The sequence below is a fragment of the Gracilinanus agilis genome, chromosome 3 (assembly GCF_016433145.1).
Source record: "Gracilinanus agilis isolate LMUSP501 chromosome 3, AgileGrace, whole genome shotgun sequence".
Lineage (NCBI taxonomy): Eukaryota > Metazoa > Chordata > Mammalia > Didelphimorphia > Didelphidae > Gracilinanus > Gracilinanus agilis.
The window spans coordinates 336,087,704-336,111,919 of NC_058132.1; the positions used below are offsets into that span (position 1 = coordinate 336,087,704).

At 37.2% G+C, this 24,216-nt stretch overlaps 1 protein-coding gene across 1 annotated transcript in view; it reads left to right on the forward strand.

The window, feature by feature from the left end:
- Positions 1-2,523: 2,523 nt before the first annotated feature.
- PCYT1A (phosphate cytidylyltransferase 1A, choline) overlaps positions 2,524-24,216 on the forward strand; it is a 94,452-nt gene continuing 72,759 nt past the window's right edge. The window contains exons 1-3 of the mRNA XM_044670010.1: positions 2,524-2,683; positions 6,084-6,217; positions 8,078-8,147. Of these exons, the coding sequence (XP_044525945.1) occupies positions 2,580-2,683; positions 6,084-6,217; positions 8,078-8,147 (308 nt within the window). The 5' untranslated portion in view covers positions 2,524-2,579. The remainder of the gene's footprint in view (positions 2,684-6,083; positions 6,218-8,077; positions 8,148-24,216) is intronic.

Below are 24,216 nucleotides of genomic sequence, written 5' to 3' on the forward strand. Positions count from 1 at the left end.
CTTCAAATGCCTAGCCTTTACCACTCTTCTGCCTTGGTACCAATTCATAGTACTGATTCTAAGACAGAAGGTAAAGATTTGTTAAAAATAAATAAATAAAAGTGTAAAAGAATACTGAGGCCAAAAAGTTTGAGAACTATGGTTTAAGGATATTAAAACATAATTCTCAAGGGATGAAACCCAGGATGTCTACAGCCAAATGAAAAAAAAGTCTCCAAATTATTAATAATTGTAGAAAAGTAAATTAAAGCAATTTTGAAGTTCCATCTCATACTCACTAGAGTGGCAAAGGTGAAAAAAAGGAAAAGGGAAAATGTTTTGGGTTTGGAAACAGTAGGAAAATAGGCACATTGATGTATTCTATCAATAAATGGTATAATCATTTTGTAATGCAATTTGGAATTTTATATAAAAAGCATTAAAAACTGCAATTAGTATGATGACCATTTATGATTCTAAAACCCATGATGAAATGTACCATCCATCTCCTGACATAGGTGATAAATTTCACATGCAAAATAAGATATATATAATTTTTGTATATGAATTTGTTTTGCTTGACAATGCATGCTTTTACAAAGAATTTTCCCTTTAATGGTATAAGAAAAGAGAAAACATTTTTCTTGGTTTAAAAAAATCTAATTAAAAATTAAGACAGAGGTCACTATGTGGTATAGTGGATAGAGAGCCAGTCTTGGAGACAAGAAGTCCTGGTTTCAGACCTGGCCTCAGATACTTCCTGGCTGTATGACCCTGGGGCAAATCAGTTAACCCCAACTGGCTGGCTACCCCTTACTGCTCTTCTGTCTTGGGATTGATATTTACTATTGACAGAAGGTAAGAGTTTAAAATGAAAAAAAAAAAAGATGAAGACAGGGATAACTTCCTTCTTTCCTTCCTCCCTCCCTCCCTTCCTTCCTTCTTTCTTTCTTTCCTTCCTTTCTTTCTCTCATGGATATTTATTTAGAGTTTTTGTTTCTATAATGCAAAAAAACAGGTCTGTGTCAGAAAGGGATAATTTCTAAGAAGCCTAGTATGACTTCTATGAACTGATGAAAAATGAAGTGAACAGAATCAGGAAAGCAATTTATACATTAACAACACTACCTTAAAGATGAATCTGAATTTGATGGAGGTAGGCAGTGGAAAGTAATAGAAATAGGACTCTCAAGTTCTGAAATCTTGTATTTCTCACCAGTTAGCATTAGTTAAGCATAAACTGAAAAATCTGTAGTTTCAGTATTAATCAAGCATAAATGACAAAATCTGCATTATTAATCAGTGAACCATTCTGTATTATTAATCACTCATATTGGGTTTGTGTTCTTTTGTACCTTAGTTCTGAACTGTTAAGCTGTTCTGTACACCAGTTCTCTGTTGTTAATTGTTCTGTATTTACCTTAGTTATGTTCCCACCTTTGCCAGAAGGGTAGTGAGCCCTCTTTCATGACATGAGGGACCATGGGGGAAAACATGGAACATGAGCACTAAGGGCTCTGATTGGCTAGGGTTCTCAAGAAATATGTGAAACCCTGATCCATACAGGAGGGCTGCTCCATCAGCCCAGGGTTCCGGGGTTATTCCATCAGCTCAGTGGCCTACCCCACACAGAGGTGGGGGTTGCTGCTCCACCACTTCCCAATAACAATAGCATTTATATAACACCTTGGTGCTATCATTATCCCCATTTATAGATAAGGAAATTGAGACCAACAATGTCTATTTGACCTGCCCAAGTTCTTATACATGGTAAATGTAAGAGACAGGATTGAACTTTGATATATATATACAGCTACTTCTAGGAAGAACCGAGAGACCTTTAAGGATCTTAGATTTAAAAAAAAAAATTTTTGGTAAGTTAAGTGGTGGCGAATAAGAGACTGGACTTGGAATGAGGAAGATCCAAGTTCAAATTCTGATTTGCATATTTATTAGCTGTGTGACCCTGGGCAAAGTCAATTAACCTCTCTGTCCTGGTTTCCTTCTTCTTAAAATGGGGGTAATAATAACATCCCCCTCCCAAGATTGCTAAGTATATATATATATATATATATATATATATATACATATATGCTACAATGTTTACAAACCTTAAAGATCCATATAAACCCTAGTTATTATTATATTATTTTAAAAATAATTTTAATTAAATTTAAAAATATCTTTTGCTCTTAAACACTGCTGTAAGCACTATGCATTTGCACAGGCGTGGAGGGACCACGACCCTCTCCTCCCCTTCTGCTTTGCACCTCTCCTTCTCTCCCCTGCCTCCCTTCCCATTCCCTTACCCTCCTCTCTTCCTTTTTTTTCTTTCCCTCCTCTCCCCTCCCTCAACCATCTCTCCACTTCTAAAGTCATACAGCCGAGCCTCTCAACACCCAATCGCACTAGAAACTGCACACACGCAAAGCGCTCTGCCCTCCGCCCCCAACAACAGGAATACCAAGAAAGACAGAGGGGCAGGACGGAAGTGACGACACGTTGCTAGGAGACAGTCTCCTTGCGCTGGGACTAAATCTGGCCGTGGTTTCCATCCTGCCGCAGGCCCGGAGCCGCGGGTCTCCCGGCGCCCCGCGATTATGACCGAGCACACTTCGACTCTCATTCTCGGTGGGGGCGACAAGGACAAGAGCCACGTGGCGTCGGAGAACACCTACATCCTACGGCCCATCTTCCAACAGAGGCGGGTATTGGGGGGTAGAGCCTGCATGCAGGCCGGGGGCAGTTAACTTCGGGTTAAGAGCCGGAGTGTGTTGGGAAATATTTAAGAACCAGATCTTTGGCAGGAGGCACCCACAAAAATCACGCAGGATAAATTGAATCTACGTCTTAACATCTACTCCATCTCTCCATTAAGTCTGGAGTCAGTTAACAAAGCAATAAACCGGGCTCTGATTGGAAACCTATTTGTCGATTCCAGAGGTGTAGCTGCTCGCCCTGAAAATTACAATCATCTCTGGGTGGTATAAGCGGGCTTTTGCACTCCGTTGGATGGGAGATACAGTGGTGGAGGAGAGGGATTTGGGGCTGAGGGGGGGAATGTGTGCAAGCTCGGGTCCTGTCGTGGACACACCTGCGGGAGGCAGTAGAGGACGGCTTATCGCCCTTACTTGTGAGGTGCCTGAGGCACGGGGTTTATTTTCTCTCGGGAAGCCACGGTTGGAAAGCGTACTCGGCCCCTAGCTGGGCTGGGAAGTGCGTCCTCCTCTCCTCCCCTTTCTACTCCCCTCTTCCTCCTCTCTCTCTTTCCTCCCCCTCCCCTCTCCCCTCCTCCTCTCCTTTCTCTCCCCTCTCCCCATCGTCTCCTTTACTCTTTCTCCTCCTCCCTCACTTCTTTTCTTCCCCTCCCCTCTCCTCCCTTTCCTTTCCCTCTCCCTGTTTTCGCCTCCCCAATCCCCTTCCTTTACCCTTCCCCCCTCCCTCCCCACAGTTGTCATTATATTATTAGTCATAACTTTCTCAGGCCTTATTATATTTGCTCGTTGTGTCCAGGGGGATATTGTCCAGGGTTATCAATCCATTAGTTAACCAACACTGAAAAAATGTAAACAAAAAACCCCAAACCTCTTACCTTCCATCTTAGAGTCCATACTGAGTATTGGTTCTCAAGCAGAATTGCTTTATGGGCCAGGCAGGCAATGGGGGTTAAATGAGTTGCATAGGGTCTTACAGCTAGGAAGTATCTAGGGTCAAGTTTGAACCCAGGACCTCTCAGCTTTAGGCTTGGCTCTTAATCCCCTGAGCTACCTAGCTGATCCCTCAACATTTATTAGAGTATCTACTATGTTCCAGACACTGAGGATATCCCCCCTCCACCACAAAAAAGAAACAGTCTCTACTTACATGGAGTTTACATACCCACCTTGGAGACAAATACATAAATGAATGAAAAATTGTTTATTAATAATAGCTAATTTATATAAATTATATGCAAAGCACCTCATAAATATCTCATTTCATCCTGACCTACTGCTTTGGAAGGTAAATTATTCTCATTTTACAGATGGAAACTTGAGACAATCAGGTTAAATTATTGCGACTTCTAGTTTCTGTATCTTTCTATATTTTCTTAGGTAATAATCTGACTTTCCTCCCTTCCCAATCTTGACTGTAGAGTTAACCAATTCAACTCATCTACTCTCAAATCCCTTGCCAAATTCCAGTCCTGTGCTGATGAACAGAACCGGAAGAAGTTATACTACTGTGCTGAATGTATAAACTACAAATTCATGTAATCCAACTAAGACTGGGCTTCCACTGTAGTGAGGGAATCCTTTTATTCATTCCTTAGCCCTACAAAATCTGTTCCAAATTGTCTCTGAACTCCTCAAGCTTCATATTTCTCCTCCTTCTCCTTCCTGGCTCTTTAATCATTTCTCTCTCTAGAGGTCTGTTTCACAATAAGCCCTTCGGAATTGTATTTGGTCATTGTACTGATGAGTTACTAAGGCTTTCTGAGTTCATTAATGTTATAATAGTTTTTGTATACATTGTTCTCCTGGCCCTGTTATTTTAACTTTGTATCAGTTCATCATTTCTTATAGCACAATAATATTCCATCATATTCATATACTATAACTTGTTCATCCACTCCTCAATTGATGGATATCCTCTCAGTTTCCAATTCTTTGCCACCACAAAAAGAGCTGCTATAAATATTTTAGAGGCTGTGGATCCTTTCCCCCTTTTTTAATCTCTGGTGTATAGGGTCTAGTGTGCTAGTATAGATCATATTTCTAGGTCAAGGGGCATATGCACAGTTTAGTAACTTTTGGAGCATAGTACCAAATTTCATTCTAGAAAGTGAATTTTCATAGGCAAGGCCTCTATGCTTGAAATGATGCTCCCAATCATTCCTCAAAGCTGAGCTCAGAGATCCACTTACTCTGTATAGCCTTCCCTGATGTCCCCAGCTAAACGCATTCCTTGTTCAGTTGTTTCGGTCACATTTGACTCTTTGTGACCCCATTTGGGGTTTTCTTGCCCAACTTGCTGGAGTGGTTTTGCCATTTCCTTCTCCAGCTCACTTAACAGCTTAGGAAACTGAGACAAACAGGGTTAAATGACTTGCCCAGAGTCACACAGCTAGTAAATGTTTAGGGCCAAATATAAACTCATGAATATTGATTCTAAGCCCAGTGTTCAATCCACTGAACCACCTAGCATTCTTTGTCTAGTTTTCCTATTTTCTCTAGGTTTCTCATTTCCCCATCATCCTTTATTTGCCTTGTATTATAACTATTTAAATATTTGTCTTATTCACCCCAGAGAGAAAGCTTCCTTAAGGGCAGAGATTATCTTTTTCTATTACTAGTAGGTAACACTGTGTTGTGAATATAGTTGTTTACTAAATTTGAATGGATGAATAGAATCTTTGTCTAGCTTATTAAAATTTAGCACAGGTAGCTTAGCAAAATTTTCTTTAATCTCTTCCTTCTCTTAACTAGGACACAGAACTTGATGCAGAGTGTTTATATGTGATGAAATTGAGGAACCTGGGAGTTCTGATCTCATATTCCAAAGAGTTGAGACTTAATGATAATATTTTTAAAAAGGGTTTTTAAAATTAAGAATGTTAACAAATATAAAGAAAAACACTGACAAAATGAAACCAAGTATAACCATATGTGTGTATGTATATATATATAAATAAAATCAGGACTCTTTGTTTTTCATATATGTAAGATTTTGTTTTAACTTTTAATAACACCATAAAAAGTACATCTATAACTATTCTCCTTTTTCTGTACTTTGAGGCTGACTATGCTTAACCTGATACCAGCATGGAACTGGATGTCAAGACCTTTCATATTTCAAGTGTCACCAAATTTTGGAATAAGCAAAGTGATTATTTATGGCTTCATTTTTTCCCATTTATAAACTAGGCATACCACATGATATATTCATTTATTTAAATGGACCTAAACTCTTTAATTGAAGAACATGAAATAGAGTTAAATGTATTAAAAGTGTGTAAAGGATGGAATAAAGTTGGATTCATGAAATGAAGTTGAGATTATAAAGTCCTGGATCAAATAATCTCCAGTTTCAATGGATAGTAGTTGATTTTCTGTTTCATTTAGGTTTCGACCCTCTACGGTGAAAGAATGCATCCACACCATACTCAAGGAAGAATTGGCAACAGCTCAATATGAGCCAGCTGAAATGCCTGCCCTCACAAAGTATTTGTCAGAGAGCATCAAAAATAAATTAAAAGGTAGCCATGATGATTTCTCAGAATATTTTATTTCCCTCTTATCCATTCTTTCATATCCTTGTTGTGGAATCTGATGGTTCATCAGGTACATGTTTATCAATTTTAGTTGACCAAAATAATTTGGATGAAACTGTAAGTAATGCACATTGATGGGGTTATTACTCAGCCAGCAATGTGTGGGAAAGAATAAGGATAAGGGGGAAAAAAGCATTACTACAGGAGGCAGTTTGAATTACCCAAGTTTAAATTCTAGGCCCCTTTGTGCCCAAGATTCTCAAGTCTTGGGTGCTTTCTATAGATCAAGCCAAACTTTTAGTCATAACTGTTGGACAAGATGTCTTTCTCTTACAGGGGAAGACATGTCAAATAGAGGGAGCCCTTCTCCTCCAGAAATACATACCCTATTTTAACAGGATCATTGTATTCTTGAGACTATTGTCAAAGTAAAGCTATAATTCTACCAAAAAGCCACATTTCTTGTTCTGGTTTTCAAGGCCATCTGTAGTTGATCTCTAACTTACCTTTTTGAATGCTAGTCCAGTTTGTGTGGTTTACTCATTGAGCTTTCCTATCTTTGCTTTTGTTCATGCTTTTCTTACTAATTGGGTTCTGCTTCACAGCAATTTTAGTCATTTTGCAAGACTTATTTCCAGTCCTTTGTTCCATGAAACTTCTTGAGATCATTCTAGCCCTTACTGAAAACTAAAAACTTTTGTAGCATTGATTTTCTGTACCATTCATTTGGCAATTAATCTTGTATGCCTTATGACATCTCATATTATATTGATCTGTTATTTAGCTATTGTTTCACTTCTGTTTCATTTTCTTTATCTAATTTATAAACTTCTCAAGGGATGGACTATGTTTTATACTTTAACCTACATTATCTAGCATATTGCCTTGTTCACCATAGGCATTAAATATGTGTTACTTGGTTCCAAAGCAAGTTGCTTTAACTTTGTTTTATTCTAAATTTGTTAAAGATTACAAATTCTTGAACTGACAGAATTCAGTCTTAAAATTTAACCTTTCTTGGTAAATGTGTACCTGCCTGGCCTGGTCCTGACAAAGATAACTCTGTGTTTGTCTGGCTGTATCCCTTTCATTTCCTCTACTCTCCTCTCCTTTTGCTAGGTTGTTAATTTAAAAATATTTTTCATATTTTTTTATATTGAAAGCCAGGGTAATGTTTGACTGCTCCATTTAATGTTCTTTATATAGAGTTTGGTTTTTTATTGGTATCATTTCCCGACATAGAAAGTTGAAGCCCTGGCAAGGTTCAATTATATTTCCTAAAACTGCTTTGTTTACAAGTTTCTAGATTAAAATCTTGACAGTTCAGTTTTATTGGAATGTAACTGTTCATAAGCATTGAATAGGGAGTACTCAGATGGTACTTTCGGGAGTACTCAGATGGTACTTTCCAGAAAGTCTTTTAATAAATTATAGTTCAGTTCAAAAACTTCTGTTTGAAATGATTTGATTATTCTAGCAAAATGTAACTTCTAGGTTATTTGGGTCACTTTATATATCCATTCCTTTTCCACTGATTTGCTTTTGTCATCTTAATAACAGAATTAGACATAGTTTTCTAGAATAATCATAAGATGAATATACTCTATGATTTGATTATCTGGGTTCTAATAGCTTCAGTGTCTTGGGTAAATATAAATGGAATTGACTGTAAAAATTTTTACTATTTTTTTTTGACTGAGAAAAAGACTGATTGATAAGTATAGCTTATTTATTTATATTTATTCTTCCTGCTCTGCTGCTTATGGTGGTGTTAAGGTAGATTTATCTTCAACAGGTCATTTCAATTGCTTATAACTCCATATTCTTCTCTTTCTTCCCTTTTAGAAATGGGATTTGACCGATACAAGATGGTGGTACAAGTAGTGATTGGAGAACAAAGAGGTGAAGGAGTAAAGTAAGTCCTTGCCATCACTTCTTGTTTTGGGGGCTTCCCAAAAGAGATTATATTAAGTTTGCTGCCTGGTAACAAGATTCTTTATAAGAGTGAATGAGAAGGGGCAGTTTGGTAGCACAGTGGAGAAAGAGCCAGGCCTGGAGTCTGGAGGATCTGGGTTCAAATCTATCCTCAGACATTGTCTAGCTGAATTGCCTAGCCCTTGCTACTCTTTTTTTTTAAATTAAATTTTATTTTTTTCCTCAATTACATGAAAAAATGATTTTTAAAGTTTGAGCTAAATTCTTGCCTTTCCCTCTCTCCTCCCTGGACGGCAAGCAATCTGATAAAAATTGACATATGTAATAGTGTAAAATATCTTTCCATATTAGTCATTTTGTGAAAGAGAACTCCAACGAACAATATAAAAGTGAAGAAGTAAAGTGAAATATAGTATGTCTCAGTCTGCAACCAGACTTCATCAGTTCTTTCTTTGGCTGCTCTTCTGTGTTAGAACTGATACTAACCCAGAAGGTAAGGGTTTCAAATAAACAAATAGTTTTTAAAAAAGAGTAAATAAAAAAACACTACTGGAAAATTACACAAAAAACATAAAGGGAAAAAAAGAAAAGAAATTGTGGTTCTTACTGGTACAGAATAGTAACCACAATTAAATGTGGGTTTTAAGGGGCTCTCCTACATCACCAATTGCTTATTGGACATTTCAAGCTGGATTTACAGTCAACATTTCATACTCAACATGTTCAAAACAGAAAACATTATTTTTACCTTTCCCTATACCCTAACTTCTCTGTTTCTATAGAGCAGTGATGGGCAACCTTTTGAGCTTGACGTGTCAAAATTCGCTAAAAAATTGAGTGTAACTTGGGTGGTGTGTCACTTCAAGAAAAAAAAACCATAATTTCATGATATTTATAGTTTAAATAACAAAAATGTATAATTGTAATACATAACTGTGTTTAATAAACTAAAATAGGTAAAGTAATATAGGTAGAATTGTCATCTATAGTGCACAGAGTTTACAGCAAATGTTTCATCTTCAGCATGTGGCCCCATACTTCTCTGTATATGGCCTGCGTGTGGCCGCGTGCCATTGAAAATGGCTACGCGTGTCAGTGCTGACACACGTGTCATAGGTTTGCCATCACCACTATAGAGGGTACTATCATCCTTTGAGGCATGTAGATTTATAGCACCAGAGTTATACTTGACTTCTAACTCTCTCTTTTTCCCCCAAGTAAATCGGTCTGATTGATTCTACCTTCACAACATTTCTATCTCCCTCTCTCTCATGGAAAATTTGCTTTATAGTACTCTGCCACATGATTGACATTTTTAAAATGAGAACTTGGGTGACATGTATTTTTACCTGAAAAGTAGCTTAAATTTTTACTGGCTGTCAGATAATAACACTTGAATTAAATGAACTGGACCAAATGAGTTTAGGTTTAACATACTTTTAGCACTATAGAAACAAATCAGAAAATTCTGTTTACCTGTTAGAAGTGTAACTTGCCTTAGGATTAGTGAGATACAAATTCTTTTCTATATTCCTGGACTATGTTTAACAGAGTTTAGCCAATGGTATAGATATTTTGAAGGCTGTGTGGTTTGGTAAAATGAACACCGAATCTAGAAATTAGGAATTCTTTGGTTTATTTCTGCATCTTCCAGTAATGAACTGTGTGACCTTGGGCAAACAACTGATTTTTATGGACCTAATTTTTTAAATATATAAAATGATGTAAGTGAATTAGATGTTGTATTGGGTCTTTCTATATCCAGAGACAGAGATCTTTGATCATTAATTTGTGTCCCTTTCAGCTCTAAAGTTCTCATTATCCTTTGTCCAGTGTGCAGAGGGCAGTGACTAATTCAGTATGAAACATGGGTATTATTGACTTTAAAAGCCATTCACAAACATCTCAGCCAGTCTTATATAAGAATGTCTTAAGGAAAACTTAACCAAAGACCAAACATTATATCAATTATAATTCAGATTTCTAGCATATTGATGTTTCCTAATTCTTTTTTGGCTGGTTAGTATGGCTGCTCGATGTTTCTGGGATGCAGACACAGACAACTATACTCATGATGTTTTTATGAATGTAAGTATCTTTGGGCCTTTTTTTCCCTTTGAAGACATGGAGATTTCTAGTCATATCAGAAACATTGAGTTTGTGAAGCATATTAAATATGAAGTATTTGAATCAGAATCAAGATGGTAATGGTAATATTAGTATTATAGTTTTGTATTATCAAAGACAGATGAACAGATCAAATAAAGGCATTAAGGCCATTCTGTGTATAAACACTGTAATCTTCATGATTGTGAACTTGAAAGTGGCCTAATATTTATTCAATATGTACTATATGCACTGCATTGATAAATTTCTGCTGTGAGGATCCAACTAGCAGACGTGATTATTTTTCTCCTATTTTCCTGGTTATTAGGTATATCTTAGAGCTATTTCTTAGCCTTGAGCACTGATATATTTATTTATACCAAATCTCTTCTTTAGTGCCTTCTTATAGCTCAGAGGTGGTGCTGGGTGTTCAAAGGCTTTGTAAATCAATGAAAAATATTAAGTGCCTACTAAATGACTAAGCACTAAGGATATAAAAACAAAAGTGAGGTAATTCTTATCCTTAAGGAGCTTATTCTATTATAAGAATAACATATATGGGGAAGACAACATATATGGGGAAGGAAGGAAATTATAGAGATGATGAATAGAGCCATATTTGTTATATTTTTTTCTAGAAGCACTGGTAGTATTGATTTTATTATGGTTGCCAGAGCAAATATGTGGAAAAAAGGAAGAGAAGGATATGTACACTCCAGGGTGGAGGGCAGATTTGGCTGCATCTGCTTTGTATCTGGCTAGTAAGATAAGAGCAATCTAACTATTTGAGGCTGTGCTCATTCTCCTACCAGTCAGACAGTTTAGTCTCAGAGTGGAATTTCAAAGCTTAATGGATTCACCTTTGTCTCATTTATCTGTGACCTCCATAAGTATCACTCCAGCCTTGTGCATAGTGCTCTTTTGGCAAGATGAAAGAAACAATTATGAAACCAGAGAAATTTCTAAGCTGTGGGGCTTGTGTCCCTTGGCAGGAAGAGAGCTGCTGGGAGAAAGATGGAAGTACCAGTGTAAGTCAGTGCCTTATCTGCAACTTTTAGGTATAGAGAGTTGCCTTAGAATACTTAACCGTTAATACATTTGCCCAGGGTAACAGAGTACATGTCAGAAGTGGGTGGAGATAGGAAAGACAACTGAATATAGGGAGTAAAGGAAGAGTGTAGAGTTAAGGATGCCACTTAAATGAGATGGTTACAGGAAGGGTGGTGGCGCTCTTCAAAGAAATAGGAAAGTTTGGAAGAGGGGTAGGCTTTGGGGGAAAGATGATATTTCTGTTTTGGATATAATTGAATTTGAGATATCTATGGAATATCTTGATTGAAATGTCTAATAAGTGATTAGTGATATGGGACTAGAGTTCAGGAGAGAGAATAGGGATGGAATTGTAGATCTGGGAGTCATTGGTATAAGACATGGTCATTGAACCTATGAGCAGAGATTATAAAGAGAAAAAGGTCCCAAGATAGAGCCTTTGATATACCTACAGTTAAGGGATGGGGTATGAAAAGTCAGGTCATTAAGCATTTTACCTGTTATGTGCCAGGCACCGGACTAAATGATAGGGATATGTAGCACCCAGGGAATTTTAACCAGTAATAAATAGAGGCCATTTCTCTGAGTATAACATTATTTATTAATAGGGGCATGTGATCTGTTAAAAAAGATGGGTAAATCACAGGTGCCTTTGTGCAGAAAAAAATGCCAAACCAAATGGTGTATCCTTCTATCATCTTTTATACTAAGGGTGTATCTTCCTCCTGATTGGCCTGATGGTTCATTCTTTGGACCTTCCTGGAAGTCTATATTGGTAGATATTTTAAAAGAGAAAGTCAACTTAGAGATCTCACTTTCTCCTCCATTACTTCATGGGGAGATCTCACTTTCTCCTCCATTACTTCATGGGGAAAGGGGGAAGGAAAAGATTACTTCTCAAGTGTATAGATTCCTACACCTTCACTAAGCTAGAGAAGGAAACATGACTGACCTACCTTTCTTTCTAAGAAATAGAATGTCAGGTTGTTTATAAAACCCAGCTTACTCTAGCAAGCCTAGGAAATATATAAGTTGTCTCAATCATATTTTCAATGGCTCTTTCCCCTATTATAGATCTGATCAACCTCAAATCTAGATGATATGTTTAGCCAAGACAAAGGGGCTTGTGTTTTGGAATGTCTCAGGGAAGGGTATCCTTGTTTATAGATAAGTAACCATCCTGCTTTTAACAAAAGACGAAGTTCCCAGCCTGGTTTGGTTAGACATCTAGTGGCCTGGGATTAATTACATTTGCTTGAGAACTGAACTACCTGATCTTTAGAGGTTGGGGGTTTGAGAAAATGAATTAATTCACATAGAAATATTCCTAATAAATAATGTAATTCAACATTAATTTTCCTTGGCTACAAGGAAGGTGAAAGACAGATTATGTTCTCAAGGAGCTCACATTCTAAAAGGAGAATACAACATGTAAGCAGCTGTGTACAAACAAGAGAAGATCAAGATAAATTGAAAATAATCAGCAGAGGAAGGGCACTAAATTCAGGAAGGCTGGGAAAAGCTTTTTGAAGACAGACAAATAGGAGGAGAAGCAGGAGAGAGAGTAACCAACAGTGTCAAGTGCTGTAGAGAGATTCCTGATGAGGACTAAGAAAAAGTCATTACATTTGTCCACTAAAGGATAGATTATTTGTAACTTTGGAGAGAACAGCTTCATTTAGGTGAGGTTGGAGACCAGCTTGCAAGGAATTGATGAGTGAGAGGAGAGGAAATAGAAACAATGAATATAGAGAACTTTTCCTGGGAAAAGTTTTGTGAAAGGCAGACAAAATAACTTGGGATAATGGGGATAATAAATAGTTAATATTTACATTAATAAATAGTATCATAAATAAAAAAGGGATAATAGCTTGCCAATATGGAAGGGATCTAGTGAGGGTTTTTTAATGATGGATGAGATCTGGGGTATGTTTGTAACCATTAGAGAATGAACAAATATTAAGGTAAACATTAGAGATGGAAACTTCAGGTTAAGATAGCCAAGTGTGGATCTAAAAAACCTTTACCTAAAAAGACCTATACTTTTAGGCCTATACTTCAAAGAGGTCAAAGGAAAGGATCCATAAAAATATTTATAATTGATCTTTTTGTTATTGTAATGGAACATTATTGCGACATAAAAAATAATGAAAGACATATTTTCACACAAATCAAGGAACAATATATGAACTGAGGAAGGATGAAGAGAGCAGAACCAGGAGCACAATTTATATAAGTGGACTCTGCTCATCTGATTGGAGGGCAGAGCAAAAGACTATTCCCAAAGCCTATATGAAAGAGGGCTCACAAGCTTAGTGAATTATTATTTTCCCATCTCCACCATCATCATGGTACCAGCTTCTTGAGGGCAGGAACTGTTTTTCTATTTCTTGTGTTACCAGTGGTTAGCACAGTGTCTGGAACACATTAGGTGCTCAATAAATGTTTATTGTGTTGTATAATGTAATGAAAAACAACTTTGAAAGACTTGAGAACTATGATCACTGCCATTAATAATCATACTTTTAGAGGTCTAAAGAGGAGGTATCATAGGTATTGCTTGCCTGAGAGGCAGTGAAACTTGTAGTGTGTTCTTTGACACTGTTGTTATCCTATATTCCTGTTCACATTAGAAAGTTGGCTTTCCAGAGTGTGGCTGGTTGGTTTTTTGCTCAAGATTTTATGGGAAACCCTGAGGTATGGGAGACATCTTTCTTATGCTTTTTGCTCATGAGCCTTTATCAGTGGGCTTGCTTCATGATTACCAGTTGATATCAGTAAGGCTTTTAAAAATGGGTTCTTGCTAAAGAAAATTGGTACAAATCCTTTGCTCAAACTTTGGTCCCACTTTCCCACAAATTCAGAGTCCAAAGAAAAGTAGGCTCAAGCTTAGAGAGTTCTGGTGGCAAAAGGGATAGACTCACAGCAACTAATTGTAGGATATCCTTTTCTTTCTTCTTGGTCTTCATGAAGTTTCTCTTAAGTGAGGGGTAGTTTTCTGCTGGCTATCCTTAGAGAGAACTGAAATTGCCTTTCCTTAGTGTGTCTGGTTTATTCTTTGCTTCCACTTTCAGCTGCTCTGGTTCTGGAGATATTGTTAAGAGGCCCTGGGAAGTCTGTATTCCCTTACCCTTCAAAACTCACTTCCGGTCTGTGGGGAGGGGAGAAGAGTTTCCCTTCCACGCAAGGTGATTCCTTCTCTTTTTTGAGGAGGTTGGCCAGAATTGCTTTCACCACTTGAGTCAAATGCTATATTTATTGTTTTATTCCTGTTAGAGTATGACTGAATCTTTTCAACTAATCCCAGTTCACTTACTCTGTATAGCATCAGTTAATTCCATGCAATGACTTTTGTCTTTCCAAATTGATTAAGAACTTTTTACATCTACTTTAAAGCCTTTGATTGATTGATTCATCTGATGAAGGTAGTTACTTTGACTGACTCAGGGGCAGCAGGCACCACAGAAGGTAGAAGATCAGGCCTGGAGTCAGGAGGATATGAGGTAAAATCTGGCCTCAGACACTTCTTACCTATGAATACCTGGGCAAGTCACTTAATCCCAATTGCTCTTCTGACATAGAGTTTCTAGGATAGAAAGTAAGGGTTTAAAAAAAAAGATTGGCTTAATAGACCCTTACTCTTAAGACACTTAAGGAACAAAATGAGACATGCATGCGTTTGGACATGGCTGATGTGGTGGTTTGTTTTGCTACATGGATTTTTTTTTCAAGATTTTGTTGTTGTTGTTGTTGTTTAAACCCTTAACTTCTGTGTATTGTCTCATAGGTGGAAGAGTGGTAAGGGTGGGCAATGGGGGTCAAGTGACTTGTCCAGGGTCACACAGCTGGGAAGTGTCTGAGGCCAGATTTGAACCTAGGACCTCCCGTCTCTAGGCCCGACTCTCAATCCACTGAGCTACCCAGCTGCCCCTGCTACATGGATTTTGTTTTTCTTTTTCAGTTTGTTGGGGAAAGGACAAGGGGAGTTAGTGTTAGGGTTACTTCTAAAAAAAGAAGAAAAGAAACAACAGAGTCTTTAGGCATATAAAAACACAAAGGGAGCACTGACAGGAGTTCAGAAGGAAACATAAGCAGGAAACCTTCAAAAGTAACCTGTTGAATTTATTATACACTTTAAAAAAGCAAGGTGTGTGCAACAGATTTGTGATTTCAGATGTAGGCCTCTTATTGTGTTCTATATATGGAAATTTTTCTTGAGGGGAGTAAGGTTCATCCAAACTTGAATAAAAGAATCTTGTTAAAAATAATGTGTAAAGGGAAGGAAGATGATTTAACAGTACCAGATTTCAAACTATGCCACAGAGCAATAATATTTAAAATTATTTGGGATAGGAGCAGCTAATGGCTCAGTGGATAGAAAGCCAGGCTTAGAGAGAGGATTTCCTGGGTTCAAATCTGGCCTCAGATACTAACTAGCTATGTGACCTTGGGCAAGTCACTTAACCCCAGTTGCCTAACCTTTACTACTTCTCTGCCTTGGAACTGATACTTAGTATTGATGCTAAGACAAAAGGTAAGAGTTTTAAAAAATTAAATTAAAATTATTTAGTACTGATTAAAAAACAGAAAAATTGATCAGGGGGCAGATTAGTAAAGCAAAATCCCAGAAACAGTGGAAAATTGGAGAATGGAGCTTGATAAACTTAACTACTCCAACTACTAGGGGAAAGACACTGTTGAACACAAACTTCTGGAAAAACTAGGAAGTAATCTGGCATAAGTTAGGTTAAGACCATCATCTCATATTATATTCAGCAATAAGCTCTAGAAAGATATGTGCAGATATAAAAGGTTACATCATAAACAACAAATCTAAATAACAATTTGTAGCTATGATTAGGAGAGGCATTATCGATTAGGCAAGGAATGGAAAGGATCACAGAGGATGGAATAGAATTTTGATTACATAGATTTAAAGGCCTAGAAATGGGAAGTATTGGGTTCAAATCTGGCATCAGACACTTCCTAGCTATATAAGCCTGGTCAAGTCACTTAACTCCCATTGTCTAGACCTTAATGCTTTTCTAGCTTTGAACCATTAGTCTTGATTCTAAGCCAGAAGATAAAGGTTTTAAAAAAACCAGAAAACAAAAAAACCCTAAAATTTTATAGGGAACTGATTCAAGTATATGAGAGCAGGGGTCTTTGTTCAAAAGATAAATGGTGAGAGAATATGAACAGGAAGTTCTCAGAGGAGGAGGGACAGGATGTCAACAACTATGTCAGAAAATAGTCCATATTGCTAAAATAGAATAGATGAAAATTGGAACAGCTCCAAGGTTCTGCCTTACACCTATTATTTTGGCAGAAAGAGAAGATGGCAGTTGTTGGAGGGGATGTGGGAGGATAGGCATAGCAGTGGAACTTAGGGATTTGTGAATTGGTACAGTCACTAGAGGACAATATATCCAGGAAGTCACTGGACTATTCATACCTTTTGACCCATCAGTGATATCCTAAAGAGTTAAAGAAGGAAGGGAATGTATGTATACCTCTGGGAGTACTCATGGCTGCACTTTTTTTTTTCTGTCAAGAACTGGAGAGTGGGTAGTAATTCATCCATTGGAGAGTAGCTGAATAAGTTATGTAAGAATTTAGTGGAATATTGTGCTGAAATGATGAAGGGGTCAAATTCAGGAGGACCTGGGAAGACTTAATGAAATGATACCCAAGGAGTGAGCAGAACCCCTAGAGCAATTTGCACAGGTGATGAGGGGCAACTTTTAAAGATCTGGAAAATTTATTCAGTGCAGTGACTGATCACAACTCCATGTGAGGACGATGACAGGACAGGCTTTCTACCTGTTGATAGAGAGGTTGTAGACTGGCAGTAAGGAATGAGACATACTTTTAGCCTTGGACAACATTTGTGTTTTGCTTGTCTATGCTTAGTGATTACAAGGGAGTATTGAGGAGAGAAGGCAGAGAAGGTGAATAAATATTGACAGAAAAAAAGAATAACAAAAATATCAATGAAGCATTTTTTAAAGATGCCACTGAATAGCAGTAATTTTGGGGAGAGATAGTCAGGACAGCTTTAGAACTAATAAGCTGAATGTGAACTATCTTTATATCTACCTATATGCATATATATTTAAAATAAGCTATATGTAATGGAAAGTAGTTCTTTCATGTTTATTCTTTGTGTAGGTAAATGCTCATATTTGTTGTTTGTCAAGTTTGGAATGACAAAAAAATCTAAAAATCACCAAGTCAATTTAGGCAATACTTATAAGGAATCAAGTGCAGTATATTTTTGCACAGGTGATGAGGGGCAACTTTTAAAGATCTGGAAAATTTAACACAGTGTTAAATACTGAATTTAAAAAGACAAGGCAATCCCTGCCCTAAAGGGGCATATTTTAATCCTGGGAAGTAGTAGTGATCTCAGGATTAAAAACAATTTTTTTTGTTGAACTTTATTTTATTTTCAGATCAATATTCTCTTCTTCCTTCCCCTATTTTGAGAAAATGAGAAAAAACAAAACCTGTTATAAACATGCAGTATATAAACATATGTAGTATCAACAAAATGAATTGCCACATTGGATATTCTTCATCCACCCCAATATGCCACACTTGGAGGCCATCGCCTCTCTATCAGGAAGTGGGTAGCATATTCCATTTTTCTCAAGACTTTTTAGGGGCAGTTAGGTAGCACGGTGAATAGAAAACCAGGCATGGAGTCGGGAGGACCTGAGTTCAAATATGGCCTCAGATACTTCCTAGCTGTGTGACCCTGGGAAAGTCACTTAACTCTGATTTCCTAGCCTTTGTTGCTCTTCTCTCTTAGAATTAATACTGATAGTAGGTAAGGTTTAAAAAAAAAAAGACATTTTAAACAGTATTTTTTTGAGATACTTTGAATAAATTTGCTTAAAAGTAGAGATGGATTAGACAACTGTAGTCTCATTATAGTTCCCTCATTCTTCATAGATTATTTTTATTTTTAAAAAGTTATAGCCTTTTTTTATACCTCCTGTATCTTTCTCCTCTCCAGTTCCCAGAGAATTCCCTTATAACAAAGAATAAAAAAGAAAGAAAAAAAAGAAGAGGGGGGGAAAATTAGCAAAAATGATTATTACATTGAAAAAAAAAATCTGACAACATATGCCATGGAGAGGTTCCAGGGTATCTGTGAAATTGAATGGGACAAAAATTAAATATTTTCACTAACATTTGGTTTTCTTTGCAATCCTATTATTGTTTTGTGCATTTAAAAACATTACTCAAAGAAGGGGTTGATAGGTTTCATCAGACAGGAGGCCAGAGGTCCATAACAGAAAAAAGATTAAGATCTTGTTGATTTTAGACAGACACAGAAACAGAAGCAGAAGGCAGGAGGAGTCAGATCTCTGGCATCAGGGAATGAGTTGCCTAGATATTCAAGAGAGAATTCAAGCTGCCTTTGCAGCTAAGTGTGAGCTATGGAGAGAAGCAAATCATCTTGGGGGGGGGGGAGGTAAGGAGGGGTGTCCAAGTGAAAAGGTTAACCCAGAGTAGAGGGTAGGATGACTACATGAAGAAGAGAAAAGACATTAAGATTCTGTGAAACTGGAGGAGAGTGTGTTACATGTGGTTACATGTGTTCCCCATGTGTCTATCACTGTACTCCAAGTCTGTGCCTTTTTTTCTCCACATGAATGATGCATAACTGGAAGAATATGCTCCAGGTTTATGAGGAGAATGCCTGACTACTAAGGTTAAGTGCTTTGGTAGGTGCTCATAAACTGTAGTTTTCAGCAGTGAATTTACATAGGCTACTTTAGGACCCTTGAGAGAGGTTACCTTCTCTTAACCCTTGACCTACAAACATGGATGCCAAGTTGGAGAGGAGGTAGCAAGTTATTTTATATGTATTATGTACATATATGTACGTATATACATATATGGGTTTATATACATACTCGTATATTGTCACTATATTGCAGACACTTTGAAGGCAAGGACTTGTTCACTTTTATCTTTGTTTCTCCAGCCTCGGGCACTATTCCTGGCAAGTGATAAGCACTTCACAAATTCTTATTGAGTGTCAAAAGACTTCAGACCTGGACACTATTGTAATTTAATTCTTAATTTTTATAACATACAGGTCTTTGTGCTGTATGGTTTCAATCATATCTGTGCTTCTAGAAATATCTCATATATTGTTATAACTGAAAAGAATCTTTAGAAATCATCTAGTTCAACTCCCTCATTTTACAAATGAGACAATGGAGGTCCAGAAAGATGAATGGCTTTTATTCAAGCTTACACAACTATTAAGTGGTAAAGTGGGCCTAGAACCCAATATTTCTTACTCTTGATTGGATGCTCTTTCCACTATTATTATAGTTTATCCTTTCAGGAACAACTCTAGATGTAGTTTTTCTTTATGATTTCATTATGTAGAGAACTCCTGGTGAGGAAAATTCCTCTATCAATATGGAACATAGTCTTTTAGAGAGTTGCCTGGGGCACTGAGGTTGTTACTTGTTTAGGGTCACATGGCCATTATAGAATGTGTTGGGAGGCTGGAGTTGAATTTAGGACTTTGGAAGTGTTTTTTGTTTTACAAATGGGATTAAAGTGCCTTGCCCAGGGTCACATAGCTAGTATGTGTCTGAGGCTGGATTTGAACTCAAGTCTTCCTGACTCCAGGGCCATTATTTTAGCCACTGTGTCACCTACCTGTCCTAATAGCTCTCTTTGTCCACTCTGCAATGCTACCATTGGTAAGAGGAAGGAGATTTTTTTTAACGTTCTGAGCAAAGGATATTACTAAGAATATCAGAAAAGAAGTTTGACTAGTTATTGATCAAGGATGAGAGAGAATAGTTAGAAAATCTGAGTGGCATATTATTAAAATTGATATATTGAAAGAGCATTAAGTTGAATAGAACAAGAAAGCTGGAAATGGTTCTTACTGCCTTTTTAAAGTGTCTAGCCATAATGAATTCCTTCAGAGTATCCAGAAATGATCTAATAGTTATGATTCAGTCATAAGTATTGCAAGTATATTGTTATTAGTACTAAAAACATTTTCTCTTGTTTTCTCAGGACAGTTTGTTCTGTGTCGTAGCTGCATTTGGCTGTTTCTACTATTGATCCTTTGAAGAGCAGGGTAAAGAACTGCCCAAAAAGAAATGATGAATTTTTTAATTTGTTTATACCCTGAGCTTATAATTCAACAAACAAGCATTTGTATATCTAGCCAATTAAAAAAGAGATCGGTGGACAGTTTGGCAACTACTGGACCTACCCTGTATAGGGCTTTATATTTTTAATTTTTTTGTTTTTTATTTGTACTTCTAGAATTTCTATTCATTGTACCCTTGAAATTGACACAAATTTTGAATAAAACAGAACCCTAGCTCTCCCAAATCAATACTTTACTGGTGTGCACATTGCTAATTCAGTCAGACTGGCTTGTCTGAATTCATTAGCTTTTTCACAGGATCAAGCAGTCTTTAGCATAGTGGACACTCAGTAAATATTAAATGATGCTGATGGTAATATCTTGTTCAGCTAAACTTGTAAATATGGTGAAATGGAAACAGCACCAAACAAGGAATCTGAACAACTGAGGTTTTGTCCTACCTTAGGCATGCCACTTCATTTTTCAGGGTCCATATTTCCTTTTCAGAGTTAGCTGACCTATATAAAGTGTTTTTTCCTGGGTCTAAAATTGTAGGATTTTCTCCTTTTTATTTATCTTACACACGGGCATTTTTTTCATCTAATCTAAAAGCTATAATTATGCCTGTTAAACTTTATTCTATCAGTTATTTTACGTTTGGTATAAATGCTTCATGATATAACCTTGATGAGCTTAGTAAATGGATTGGAAACAAAGTCTTGTGTGTATTTTCTTAATTTTTTTTCTGTCTCCACAATATTCTCCTTAAATTTTTCTTATAGCAAAGTTCAGAAATCATTGAGTATCCAACCGTAGTCTCTTGAGTTCTGCTGCTATATTGACATCATAGTACTTGCTGTGATTATATCATGCTAAAGCTTGGTAAATTCTGCCCTGGCTATCTGTCAGGAAGGAACCTAGAATAATAGAACCTGTGAATATCTGAACTAGTTGATTATTTTGTGATCAAATACTCCATCTGACTTTATTATCAATGATGTTATTGCCACACTCTTTGAGCTCTTGGTTGAGAAGTGAAAAACAGTTCAATGAAATTAGTCTCAGGCACTGTTCTTCCCTACTTCCATCACTTAAATTTCAGATATTACTGAGTGTTTTAACAAGCTTATTTACTCTTTATCTTCAAGACACTTCCATTCAAATATCTGAAGTTTTTTAGTCCTTAAATACAGGCTAGGTCTACAATCTGCAAAAAAAAGCCTAGCTTTAACTAATTCCAATTATCACATTTTGCATAAAAAAGAAAAATTCCAATCCCCACAGTTTATAAAACAAACTTCACAAATCACAGTGAAATGAACTCCCCAAATATTTTTATTATAACTATTTGTATATATTCTGTACATTATGAGTCTCTTAAAATGGAACAATTAGACACTTAGAAAAAATGACTTTAAGGGGGCAGCTGGGTAGCTCAGTAGATTGAGAGCCCCACGCCTAGAGACGGGAGGTCCTAGGTTCAAGTCTGGCTTCAGACACTTCCCAGCTGTGTGACCCTGGGCAAGTCACTTGACCCCTAATTGCCTACCCTTACCACTCTTCTGCCTTGGAGCCAATACACAGTATTGGCTCCAAGACAGAAGGTAAGGGTTTAAAAAAAAATGACTTTAGACTTGAGGTATTTTTCATCAGATTTAGAATAAAGGGTAGATTATACACCCTTATTACAGGGACGCTTGATGTTAAGGTGAATGATTTAATGGAAATAATGCATGCATCTATTCATGATTGTGACACAGGGTTTGACTCTTCATTTGAGTTTGACATCTGATATTTGAGTTAGTTAGTTTTCTTGGTTATTTTCTGTTATGAATGAGGCAAGTTAAGAAGGTGGTGATAAATTATTAATAGAGTATTCCATATGACAATCAAAATCATATCCAGTTGCAATGTAACTGACTAGAACTTTTAAACGATTTACCGACTAAGGAAAAACCTGTCTACCTTCAGTTTTCTGCTTACTCCTCTTCTCTTTTTCCTTTCTTTACTTCAACAAGGATTTATTAAGCTCCTACTAGGGCATGGGGTCTGCAAGGGCCTCAACAAGACCATCTCTGCCTTAAGGAAGTTATATTTTACTTTCTCTGTGGTTACCCTGAACATCTAGTGAGTAGGTTAGGTAGAAAGAAAAGGAGACCAGGAAGACAAAAGTGGTACCTTTGGGTAAAATTGCTTCCCAAGTAGACCTGAAAAAGAAAATTCAGTAGCTATAAAAGTAGCAACATAACTTTTTTAGTATGGAACTTGGTGGAGCATCTGCTATATATTTTCTTTTCTTCAAAAAACAAAAATCCCTTACCTTCTGTCTTAATAGAAGAACAATAAGAGCTAGGCATTGGGGGCTAAATGACTTGTCCAGGATCACACAGGGAGCAAGTGCCTAAGGACAGTTTTGAACCCAGGTTCTTCCCACTCATGACCTTGCATTCACTGCACTGTGCTAAGCAGCTGCCCCAGAGACTTAGGAGACTTATGGGGAAAGGACTAGAAATTCAAAAACCTTTATGTATTTGAAAACTGATTTAGTGCCTATGATTTTTCAGTTAATGTTTGGATACTTTTTGTACTTGAAATGTAGAATCTACAGGCTTCCTATTGTACCCTCTCCCTTTTTACTTTTTCTTCTTTTCCCTGATCTGATGATCTGATCTCTGTCCCTTCAACTATCCTGTGTTCTAGCTTTCTTATGATTTAATATGAAATAGTAAAAAAAAAAAAGCAAAATGAGTCAAATGTTTCCAAATTCAATCCTTTTTTCTCACAGATAACTAATGTTTGGTCTGCCACCTTTTCTCAAGATGTAAAAAATGAATGATATATGACTTTTTTTAACCCTTACTTTCCCTCTTAGACTCAATACTGTGTATTGGTTCCAAAGCAGAAGGGTGTTAAGGGCTGGGCAGTGGGGTTCAGTGATTTGCCCAGGGTCACACAGCTAGGAAGTGTCTGAGGCCAGATTAGAACCCAGTCTCTGGGCCTACCTCTCAATTCGCTGAGCCACCTAGGTGACTCCATATATGACTACAAAGACAAGATTGAATAGGTATCAAGACATAATGACCACTAAACCATTCCTCAATTCATTTCCACATTTAATAATTGCAAAGCATTACTCTATGCTAGGCATAGAGTGAAGAACATTTTTTTACCCATGAGCAACTCTTCACCTTTTTAATTTTCAGGAATTGCTGGTGTTGCATCTCATTTCAGTCTGTAGATGGAACAGCCACTTTTAGGAGCTGGAAACTTTCTGAGTTCCTGCAGTGCCCAAGCCCGACAGGCAAGATATAACTTCTTAGACAAGTGACCTTCAAGATAGGGTGAGAGGTTTGAAACCCAGCCCAGTTGATTCTTATAAAACTATATAGGTGCTTTGTTCACCACTCGTTCCCTCCCATCACCCCTCCCCCCCCACCTCCACTCCCCTGCCCCTTCTCTAGCCCCCAGCAATGTTCCTTGGAGTTTCTGTTTTGTGAAAATGTTGTCTTGTTGAAGAATGGTCATAAGCTTATAAAAGAGGCATCAGAATCAGGGTCGAGGGATCAGAGATCAAAGCTGGCTGCAAAGTTACCTCTGGCCAAGTCAGGAGCAGCCTGGTCTGGACTTTTGGCGGCTGCTCTGGAGGGTCTGAAACCCATTCTGACAGTCGCGTGTGCTTAGATATATACCCCCTACATAAAGTCTATTTCCTTCTCCCAGCCACTACCGGCCTTTCCGGCCTCCTGCAGAAATA